General features: G+C 34.2%; 1 protein-coding gene across 1 annotated transcript; it reads left to right on the top strand.

Annotated features, from left to right (window-relative positions):
• The first annotated feature begins 963 nt into the window (after positions 1-963).
• On the top strand, positions 964-5,353 carry LOC100883175 (uncharacterized). Its single transcript, XM_076533181.1, has 3 exons — positions 964-1,123; positions 4,026-4,113; positions 4,672-5,353. The coding sequence occupies exons 1-3, from the start codon at positions 1,112-1,114 to the stop codon at positions 5,094-5,096; spliced, it is 525 nt and encodes a 174-aa protein (XP_076389296.1). The 5' UTR covers positions 964-1,111; the 3' UTR covers positions 5,097-5,353.
• The last annotated feature ends 7,168 nt before the right edge of the window (positions 5,354-12,521 follow it).

A 12,521-nucleotide genomic window follows, 5' to 3' on the forward strand; every position in this document is an offset into this window, starting at 1 on the left:
GTTGACCTTTGAGAGTATTTAGAAAATTTCCTCTGTTACCAAGTTGATCATTATGTCAACCATCGTTTGCAAATGTCCAGGTTTTAGGTGTACTTAGCTGGATCACTTCCTGAACCGTTGTACACCATGAATACGGGGCGCGTTAGTGTGACGAACGGGCGGGGATCTGCAGATATACAGGGTGTTCCAGTTTCCTATCAAACTTTATCATCTATTCATAGAAATACAACCAGAATATCAACACAAGGTTTTAATAGTTTACTAAAAAATTGTGACAAAAATATAATATAATATGTTAGACTGCATCGATATCGTGTATAGGACGTTTCAGTTTATTTATCATACAACCAGTATAATCTGTAAATAAAAAAATGAAAAAATATTTGTATACGAACATAGTCTCATAGAACATAGAATGCATTATTAAAAATTATTAAAAATAATATGAGAGTCGTTCCATCAATATTCAACAATATTTTACATTCGTTTCGTATGTGACAATAAAACCTTTGATAAAACATTTAACAGTCTCTGTGCATACACTATTATAACACTATTCTACCGTTTCTATTTATAGAATATGTTGATGAAGTTGCACATACAAATTTGGGACACACTGCATGCATCAAGAAATAAAGGAGTTCAAAATAATTTTGTATTTTTATTATAACTTTTTAATACTAAAACCACCAATCAGTCAAATGATTTCAAGCTTCACACTTTATATTATAAAATTTTGTTGCGGTTATTTTGTTGAAATGTCACTCATATTTTACTCAGAAAAATTGTACATGTTAATTACTTTAAGTAAAGGGTATTAGTATAAGTTTCAAGTAAGGGTATTAAGTGTGTTAGTTATAGTTAATGAAGGGTTTGAGACTTTATGTTCACATAACATTTTTTTCGTATTTTCACGTGTAGATTATATCGGTAAAGAGGTGGACACCCTGTATGTGACGGAAGAAAAAAATTCAGTCGAAACCGACCAACCGTGAAAGTTAGTGGTTGGCGGGACCATTTACCCTGGAAACGCTCGCCCATATAGAAGTGCGTCGCGACGCGGCCGCCAGTTTCGTTCAGCTACCATCCCGAAATCGCCTACACCTTCGTCATGAAGTTCCTCGTGAGTAAAAGTCAATTTTATACAATTTTATTCTTTATTCGAATAAATTTTTATCGTTATTCTTTTCCATTATTGTCAATTTATTTCCATTTCTTCATTCCAGAATTTTATTTTGAATAATTTAGTGCAATTTTTTACTACACTTCGAACAAATTTTTTTATTTTTATAATTGATGTATTCGATTGTGAAATTGTGTTAGTGATGCTTTTTGCTGTTAGATAAAAATTGAATGCTTGCCATGGTAAATAGAACTGTTGCATTTGCAATGGAAGTTGATTTACATATTTAAATTTTGTGTTGGTTGTTCTACATTGTTAATGTTATTAGTTCCTTGTGTTACTAGTTTCTAGTTGCTTTTTATTAGTTACTAGATTTTGTCAAATTTAAAGCGTTCATTGCTGATGACCTCTGTGGCAGACATTGTGTTCAGGTTGCTTCCCTAATTCTATGTTTCATGACATTGTATTTAGAAATTAATTAATATTTTAGAATATCGGTATTAATAATTTATTCGTGCAGTGTTAGATAATATTATTAATGTTAATTCAGTTATTTAGTTTAATTATTTTAGTTTGGTAACTTTATTTGGAATTGAAATAACACTTTTTGCAAACTAAGCATTCTTGTCAAAATGGTGATACTTATTTATTATTTAAAAATAAATAATTTTACATTTATGTTTCATACATTGATTTATTTTAACGTTGTGCTATTATATTCTAAATAAATTACAAAATAATGTAAGCATAACATCTATATGCATTAACAAACTAAAAAATTCCAGCTACGGATCCCGCAATATTTCCGAGGTATACCTTTCAGCACATGTATGTCACTGTGCATACAATAATATATTAAAACAACCAACAACATAGTTTATGTTATCCGTTAACAACCCCCTTTTTGTGAAATACCCACATTAGATAAAAAAAAAACAAAATTAAAATTATTCGTTAGTTTCCACATTTTATGAATTTTATTCATATAGAGTCACCTTGCATGAATCTAAAATAATGTAAAAATTTTGATCAAGAATCTAACTAGAATTCCTATAGATATGATAACAGAAATAGTACAAAAATGTAACTTAAAATTAAAAAATGAACGAAAATACCAAACGAACAGAAAGAGAGGAAAACAAAGGCTAGAGAAAAGAAAAACCTAACATATCATATCAATGATACATCTTCTTTGAACGAATATGTCGTTCTTTTGAATTGATTGACCGAATTTGTTACACGATTGCATGATTTAGTCGTTAGAAATTCACCACGATTATGACCCACATTATTTTGTCCAAAGTTTCCCTTTGTTACCACAGATATTAAATCAGGCTACCATGGCGTTCGAAAGGTATAGTTCAAATGCTTTCATCCTTTCCTTTCGTGAGAACTAGTTTCATGTAGTTTCGAGCACGAATGTATGTTACGATCAGTGGTGTGTAACGCGGGAGATCGGTAAAATTCGTTATCTAGCTTTCAGATCGAACATCGATTTTTCATTTCACAGTTATTGGCGGGATATGTAAAAACGTCTATGAGTCATAAAATGCTGCGTTTTAATGCCAGTAATTGATGATGATGCTATGCGAAGTAGGACAAGTTAGAGAGCAGAGTTTTGTCGTCCCATATTACAGATTTTTCCGTTCCGCATCATTCAGTTGATATGAGAGAATAGAAAGTGTGAAATTTGTGTAGAAACTTGGTGTACTTAGACTTGAATGATTTTAAACGACGGTACTTCAGAATGAGGAAAGGGGACAAGGTGAAAATATTGTAAAAGCAAACATAATCAAACTTTTTATATCTATTAGAAATTTCATATGTATGTTGGATGCTGTATCCAACAGAGACTTCCTTAAAATTGTGTAGACAATCACTATAATCCATTAAAGTTTTCATGTACCTATCTCTGATCTACATGTACAAAATATTTTAGTATTTATTTCAAAATTTATTTATGTACTCTCAATGAAAATACAATATCAGGTTTTAGATATATTGTCTTCAAATTATTTTTAATAATAGTAATTCAGGAAAAAGTAGTATGAACTATTAGTTATTATACTACTGTAACAAATTTAATATAAAACTGAATATTTAGTTTAGTATATTTAGAGTTTAGTTAACTATATTTTAATGTATTACAGTTACAATGAAATGGATATTAAAATTCTTCTTAATAAATACTCATATGTGACTCATATGTGTGAGTCCTTCCTTGAAGGTTAGGTTTACTCTTTTTAATATATAACTCAATTTCTAGTTTAGTATACTTGTAGTTTAATTAACTACACTTTTAATATATTATTTCAATTACAATGAAACGAATACTAACATTTTTCTAAACATATGTATATGTACTCATATGTGACACCTCCCTTGAAGGTTAAGTTTACTCTTTTTAATATATAACTGAATTTTTAGTTTAGTATATTTGTAGTTTAGTTAACTATGATTTAATATAGTTACAATGAAATGAATATTAAAATTCCTCTTAATAAATACTCATATGTGACTCCCCTTTTGAAGGTTATGTTTACTCTTCCTCTACAACATGTCCTTCATTTTAAAATTTAACTTCTCCACTTTGCTTATCCTATTTCATTATTCTATTTTACTTATATTTTATTAATAGCAATAAGTTCTCTGAAACATTTCTTTCGTCTGCCTAGCCGGTTATATTAGTTTCATGGTAACGGTCACCGGATACTCTTTCCGCAATCAACGTGTGAAAGGGTAATTAAATGCACGCGCTCACCTATGGAAATACTGGCGCAATTTTTGTGGTATTCAGAATATAATTTAAGTTCAATCCGGCTATCAAAGCGTTAATAAAATGTGCACGTGCAGTGAATAAATTATTTAATTATGAAATAATTGTAATGACTATGAATTTCAGATTTTACTGCTGGCTATCGTGCCCATTTATGCTACTCTCGATGTGTCCGAAGATCTTGTGGGCCTGGAATATCAATACTCAACTTTGGGTAAATTATATTCATTTTTAATTTTGTATTCACTTTAATTTTACATTTCATGTGTTTAATTTTAACTTCATATTTCATATATTTAACTTTGACTTTATATTTCATATTGACGCAGTAGTCAATAATTTTTTGTACTCCACAGTATTTTTTAATTTAATTTTAATTTTTAATGGACTAAAAAATGTCTGACACTAGCTGGAAGTGAACATTATGAAAGATATTATTTGGAATATAGAATACAAAATTTTGTAAACACGTAAGTTCTTTAAACATGTGAGATGAACATGTGTATGGTACATTTCCAAGCAGTAATACAAAAATTCAAATACTGAGTGTTCATATTAATAATAATCTTTGAGAATATTTCACAGAACCTTTAAGTAATCGAATAGTCCTTAATTTTCACTTCGGCTGTAACTATTTAATATCATCCAAGAAGGTTAACAAAACAATAGTTTCTGTGCAGTCACCATTAATTTCAAAATAACTAATTTTAATTCCCACTTCATCCACTCGTTCACTCCACAAAAATTTGTCATTTGACTAAACTCTTTCCAGATCACGTCCGCGAGAGAAGGCAATCAGGAAATTATCGCACGTTGAATCAAGCACCGCCTCAAATCCAGCAGCTCCTGCAAGCCCAAAACTCTCGTCGTCCCCTCGTGCCCGTTCCATCTCAGCCAATCCCGAAACTAGGACCGTCTCAGCCCATCCAGCCTCAACAGCTCTCTCAGGCACAGGTTTCGCAGTACAAACCTCAAGTTCAATTCTCATCGGGTGTCCAGCAACCGGATTATAGGGCAATTCAATCTAGCACCGGCGGTCAGTATCAGCAACCGCTCCCTCAACAGTATCGTCCTCTTCCTCAAGGGCAAAACTATAATCCGCAACAACCGCAATACTCTACCAAATTACCACCTCATCTGCAACAATTGTTGCAGTACCAAAGTAACTTGGCCAATGCTATTCCTCGAAGAGCATAATCGGATCCTGAAGCGAAAAGTAATTTATTTTCAAGCTTGTTTTTTGTCTTCCTTATTTATGCGATGTTAATAAAATGAAAGCAAGGATGTTTATTTAAGGAAAACAAGGTTGTTTATTTAAGGTATACTCAGAGGGTTCGTTTAGATTTACTGTGATTTTTGTAATTGACGTCATTAATGGTGCAAGTTTAAATTTGGAGGTAAAATTTGTATTGGATTTTAATTGTAATAAAAGGAAAATGAGAGAAGGTGAAGAATTTGAGGTTTTCACTGCAAGTTCCCCTTTGATTTACAGTCAGAAATTGACTAAAGCTGCCTTCTAATATGTTTATTAAAAAAGTGAATTGTAATGTCACTTTTAGCGATGGATTATGAAGAAGGTATGCATATCGAAACTATGAATGTGTTATTCTTTTTGCTTTTATTAAATGAACTTTTATCAAATAACTTTGATCAAATACATGAAAAAATAGATCTAGACTTATAACATAGATCTACAGCCTTTCGATCTTCGCTTTGTCTAATGAAGTTTACGTAAAACATTCAAAACCTATCAAGCGTTGCACTCATAATTCATCATCGCGAACGAGGCTCGGCGAAAGGGTTCAAGGTGGTATTACATCAAATTACGTCGTTAAACGTGCCGGTTCGCATTAAGCGCATTCAATTCGTCACTCGAGAAATCAAGGTATCATCGCACCGATGAATCCGCACAAGGGGCGTATCCACCGTTTCGGGACGTGGCAGATAGACAGCGATTTCCCCTCTTGTCACCCTCCTGCCGCACGACAACCCACACGTTGCAGTCTCCGTCAGAGAACAGCCCTTAAACTGTGCTCGTACCGCAGTCACACCACCCCGCCCCGATTTTTACCTCCTTGCATATCCTGAATACAACCCCCGGATGGACTCACCGACAAACAGGGAAGAGGATTAGCGAGTCCATTAAAGTCGCGGACTCTATTATCCAGAGGGCACGGTGACATCAACCGCCTGTCAGTGGCGTAGCAACTGTACCCACGGAAAAAAGGGCCTTTTCAGGGTACTTTAGGATTCTGCTAGAATTTGGGAGGCTTTGAATGTTTATGTATATTAGTTTTTTTTTGGAGGGGATTAGCTTTTGTGGTTGGTGAGAAATTATTTATGAGGTTTGGTGTGTAGAAAGTTTCATGTTCAAGATAAGTCCTTCAAGTTAATTGTAGTTTGGACTACAATTAACAGTAAACAGATCCATAAATTTAAATCAGAATTCATTTCTAATCTAGTTACACACAATTTGAACCAGATATTTTATCTTCATGCTGTATCGAGTTTGAGACAGATTCATCTGCAATTTAATTATATGAAGTCGAAAGTAGAGATTATTTACATGGATTGAACCTATTTACTTACATGACCCACACTCACTTTCAAGCTAATTATATCAAGTTTCACTCAGACTCACCTTTAAGCTAATTATATCAAGCTCGAACCAGATACTCATCTACAACTAAATTACATAAAGTTAAAACTAGATACTGTATATCTTTAAAGTTATTGTGTCAAGCTTGAGCCAGAATTCGCCTCTAATCTAGTTAAATAATGTTTGAGTCAGACATTATTTGCCTTTAAGTTTACTATATAAAATTTCAACAAAATATTGTAAACCTACAACTTACTAAATAAATTTTGAACGAGGACTTATTGATCTTCAAGCTAATTATATCTAGATTGAACCAGGTATTGTTCACCATCAATTATACCTAACTCAAACCAGATGTAACCACCTCTACTCTAACTACATACAATTTACCTCCAACTTACATAACGTTCCACGCAAAGCTAAGCGAATGAAGTTTAAACCTAGCTGACTGAAGTTCAAACCTAACTGACTGAAGTTCAAACCTAATTGAATGAAGATCAAACCTAACTGACTGAAGTTCAAACCTAACTGACTGAAGTTCAAACCTAACTAACTCAAGTTCAAACCTAATTGATTGAAGTTCAAACCAAATTGAATGAAGACTCAGCCTAACCCTATTTGAACCCAAGTAAATGAAGTCTGAACCAGAAGTTAGATACGTAGAGTAGATGTAATATAAAGCTTGGAAGACTCATATTTCCCTTTGCCTTCAAATGATTCCTTTTTGAAGAAGAAGCCAACGATCGACGCCATTGGCAGGGTGGCGGGGCGAGGGGTTACAGAGGCAAATTACAAAGGGAGGATTACCGGCAGCTGGGCTACCAAGCAACCATCTCTTTTCTGGGTCTCACTCGCGAGCCATCCACGTCGCTCGAGAGTCCTTTGTCCTTCGACGCATTGGTAACATAATTATCGGAGTTATACCAAGCCAAAACCCAAGCCGCATCTGAAGGGGTCGCATGTGACGCCCGGTTACGAGCTGATACCACATGCGCTAGGTGGACACCAGATTGCTACCTAACCCCTTCACCTAATATCCTAATTCATGAGAAATCTGCAATCACTTGCGGATGATCTGACATCATTTATCATTCATAATGATCATTCATTCATTTCAGAACTTTTGAATTGAGTTTAACAAAAATTGACGAGTGATGCATTATTCATTTATGTTTATCAAGTTTAGGTCTATCAAATGTTAATTTATGGTAGATCAATCATATGTGTATGCTTCTCATGCTTCTCATATGTATATGCTTCTTTAAGCATTTATTTAATGCTTGTTTTTATTCCTACGATTTACTTATACATTTTTGAAACCTATCATGAAGTTGAATGTTAATCTATCCTTACTGAAATGGAAAAGTATTCACAGCGAAAGTCTGGAAAATCACGATTCGATTTGACCTGCCCGTAAAGTGGAAATTTCGATGCAATTAATTTACACGTGTTATTCAGCTTGGCCAGTTCGTTAAATTTCGCGTAGAAAGCGAACAAACCACATGCACGTTTGTACTTCTAATTATGCGTCTAACACGGGTATACGTGTTCGAGACAGACTTTGCATTCCAGCGTTTCGTAACCGTACAATTTACTGCAATCACCGCGTCACGTTTTTGCAACGTTCAAACCCGAGACCGAGGACAACGAAACAAGGGTCACTTATTGTTCGAACCACAAATAGCGGTCTGATGAAATGTGAAAGGAATTTCAACCATAAATCCGCGAATTATCGATTGAGATAACGAATTGCTGGAGTTGGTACTTAATCAGACGTATTGCAGTGTGAATGTTTTGGAAAAGATATTGCTATTTTGGGAACGCTATTTTAAGTATGACTTTGCGCTTGGAATATTTACACTTAAATGGAAGTGTACTTGTTACTGTATATTTATGTGTGTACATATGTGTACTCATATGTGTACTATGTGTAACGTGTTTAATAGATACTTTGGACATTTTAGAAATATAATATGGTTTTTTAATGAAAGAAAATTTTGTGGCAGTTGATTTAACTGAAGACAAGTAAGGTAACTTAAAAATCATGTGTGTACTTATATGTGTACATATGTGGACTCATATGTGTACTATGTGTAACGTGTTTAATAGATACTTTGGACATTTTAAAAATTTAATATGGTTTTTTAAAGGAAAGAAATTTTTTTGGCAGTTGATTTAACTAAAGACAAGTAAGATATTTAATAAACTAAAGACAAGTAAGGATATTTCATGGCAGTTTATTTAACTAAGACAACTAAAGACAGGTAACTCAAAAATCATATGAACATATATGAACATATATGAATATAAAAATTACAAAATTTAAGATTCTTTAAATTTTTAAATTATGTACCTCTCAGTCCACATTCAACACCTTTGACTCACATATTTATTAAATAAAAAATCTCCTAAACTTTGCTTAAAATACATAAATTATAAAAGTAGTGGTCTTCATCATACAAAAATAATAACAGCTCCTCATATTTTTAACAAACTTAATTTTCTGGATTTCAAACATTTCCTCCTAACTCCCTCAGTAAATAACTCATTACACTTTATAGAAGTAAATAAGTTTGATTTTAATAGAAGTAAAGCTTGATTTTGAATAAAAAGTTTAATACCTGATTAATTCAAATTTTCTGTATCCTCTTAAAATCGTTTATAATCCCCTAATATCAGCATACGACAAGGGTTACTCGAAGGATTGACGTTGGAATTAAAGTCCACTAATCTATCGGATTTGGTGAACTAATATTGTTGTTCAATTTTTCCATCGAACAGCAGAGTTCATAACTTTCATAACAAGATATAGAAGGAGCGTGTGAAACGGGTTGCGGTTCGTCAGAGTGTTCCAATAATTGCACTTAATCCTTAGGGTGGCGGCACGCGGCCAGTAATCGCTGACAAATCCATGTCAACCCTCTCTTCGTTCCAGCTTTCGCTTCAAACTTGCTCGAAATCTAACGTTCTGTCATATAAAATACATATGTCTACATAAACTTTACTGTATATTAATTTTTATGTCTGTATATTAATCAAAACTGAATTTACGCTATGTTTGCGTTTCTTTATATTCAGGTGCATGGAAGTACTTAGGTTAGTTTTAAATCAGATGTTGACTACTTTGATGATCTTCATAATTCAGAAGCGAGTTGTACATTTTTATAACAGTATTTTCAGAACCATATTTTGTACACAGAAAAATGTGTTAAAATAATTTTAAACTGCAATATAAATTTTTTAAAAATATTGCAACTAGATCTCCACCCATATTTTCATCTTTAAATAAAATAACAAATAGAATTATTATATGAACTTACAAAACACAGCAAAAATACAAAATAACACATAAGCTACTTTCTGCAGCCTTCCGTTTACGAAAAATCAATGGTTCCAAAAGCCCATATGTATATTAGCAGCATTCACCAAAAAAAGAAAAGGTCGCAGAGAATACATCACACAAAACAAGCTCCAGCTAAACGATACCGATTACGATGAGTCCCGAACCTTTTCTAGGGCCGCGAAACCATTGTGAAAAGAAGCTAGACCGGAAAAATCCAGTATGGCCGCCGAACGGCGGGGACCAATGGTTGCGTGTTTCGCGACAGCTGCACATCCCTCGGGGATCGAGATTTCGACTGTCGTCCCTTCTTCGTTTTTGAGACGCCCTAACTTTCTGATTTTTGCCTTACGAAGTCAGCCATTGTGACGAGACCCGTTTCCCTTGAATATCGTACGTGAGCCTTCTTCGTGTGGTCTTAAGCCGGGGACCTGAACGTCAGCCCTTAGATTGTCTACGCTACACGCGAGCTTTTTGTCGTCTTAATCGTGCTTTTACAAAATCGTCACACTGTTTCGTACATTGTTCGACGTAACGGTGTTCCGGACGATGTGAGGCTAAGGTGAACTGGATTTTGAAAAAAGGAGTTGGTGTGTGGTCATATAGGGTGTTTCAATTTATGTAACTGAAAAATTTCTGTTGAAAAATGAATAAGATTTTAATTTAGAGACAGCTGAATTTGAATATTTTTATGGACTTCTAATTCTTCTGTTATTCTTTCTGAAAAATTAAGTCCTCAAAAACGGTTTGAAGCATCTAACCTTCCGTTAGAAATAATTACATGACTGTATTAATAATTTTAGTAATGGGTGAGTTACCCATCATTTGCTTTAACTACAGATGAATATATGATACAATTATTTAAACAGTAAATCTGAATTTTAAGGACAGTAAATCTGAATGTAAGGAACGATCACACTGTGAGGCACTTCAGGCCTCGTGCACCTGCTACCCCCGTTTCCCAGTTTGAACAATTAAAGTCAGTAATATCGGGAAACAGATTACAAACAGAACGATCCTCGCCGTAAATCCTTCCCTCGTCTTGAGATCGGACTAACAGTTCAGATCTTCCTTGCGTCTTCTAATCCGACAACGAGGTAAGACCACAAAATCCGTAATGATCGACACCTGTGACCGAGTTTCTCGGTCGAAGAATACCGAAATAATACCTAAAGGGTGTTCTTAACTGCTTTCAACGACAGCTACGTCAGGTGGAGGCTGGACCCCCCGTGGTACCCTTTTAATACACTTTAACATAGCGTAGTCGTGTAACTGCATTCGCGCACGCTTATACCCATCGAAATCGTTAACGTGAAACCTGTTAACCGATTAAACGGGTTCGTTAAGACGGGTAGTTGTTAATTACGAATTGGAACGCTTGTTAGTGTTTCGTGCAGACGGGAACTGATCTGAGATTACGGTACCTTGGATCGTTTCTGGAGTAGGAAGCTTTTGGGTATTCGGGTTTAGGGTTTGACGTATGATCTGGATGAACGTTATAATTGCGGAACGTGAGGTGCTGTTATTTAATCTTGTTACAATTTGGTTAGGTGCTTTTGAGAATAGGAGAAGCATGTTTGATGCTGCTCTTTTTGTGTAGGAAATTTTGAATAATTTTACCATAGATGTTATGGGAGTGATTTTATGGTAGACATCACAGAAGAGATTTTATGATAGACTGAAGATAACTAAAGAAATCAAGTTTGAAGATAGTCAAAGAAATCAATCATCACAAATAATCAATGAAGTCAGTCATAAGATATAATCATTGAAGCAAATCATAAGAAATAATCGATGAAGTTAATAATGAGTAATAATCAATGAAGTCAATCATGAGACATGTTCAATTAAGTCTATCACAAGAAATAATCAATGAAGTCAATCATGAGACATATTCAATTAAGTCTATCACAAGAAATAATCAATGAAGTCAATCATAAGAAATAATCAATGAGGTCAATAATGAGTAATAATCAATGAAGTCAGTCATGAGACATATTCAATGAAGTCAATCATGAGACATAATTAATGAAGTCAATCATTAGAAATAATCAATGAAGTAAATCATGAGAAATACTCATTGAAGTAAATCATAAGAAATAATCAATGAAGTCAATCAACATACATAATCAATGAAGTCAATCATAAAAAATAATCATTGAAGTAAATCATAAGAAATAATCAATGAAGTCAATCAACATACATAATCAATGAAGTCAATCATAAAAAATAATCATTCAAGTAAATCATAAGAAAAAAATCAATAAAGTCAATGTTAAAAAACTAACCAAAGAACATCAAAATAGATGAATAAATCAATTCGTACAGCGTGCAAAATTTCGTAACGAAACGTCTTTTAGAGGATTAGCAGGAAAGAAGAGAGGAAAAGGGGCACACGTGACGGCGGCCAGTGACGATCGCGAAAATAAAGGAATCAAATCACTCGACAACGGATACCCTATTTTTCGATCCGTGACATTTCGCTCAGCAACCGGTAAGGGTAGTCGACAGGGCCCGATATAATTTATTCGGACAATAAGCGTGCGTCCTTTCACCCCCTTTGCGCCCCACCGCTCGAGGCATCAGTGTCATGGCGGTGATGAGCCCCTCAATGACAACGACCAACATAATCTGTTCCCATCAGCCAAGTAGACATAATGGGTGCGTCGACAGGGGCTAACAA

This window comes from Megachile rotundata, chromosome 7, assembly GCF_050947335.1.
Source record: "Megachile rotundata isolate GNS110a chromosome 7, iyMegRotu1, whole genome shotgun sequence".
NCBI classification, from domain to species: Eukaryota; Metazoa; Arthropoda; class Insecta; order Hymenoptera; family Megachilidae; genus Megachile; species Megachile rotundata.

What these genes read in the sequence shown, in the direction of transcription:
- LOC100883175 (XM_076533181.1), top strand. An exon ending in ATATCAATACTCAACTTTGG is followed by an intron (nt 4,114 to 4,671) that starts GTAAATTATATT and finishes AACTCTTTCCAG; the next exon opens with ATCACGTCCGCGAGAGAAGG.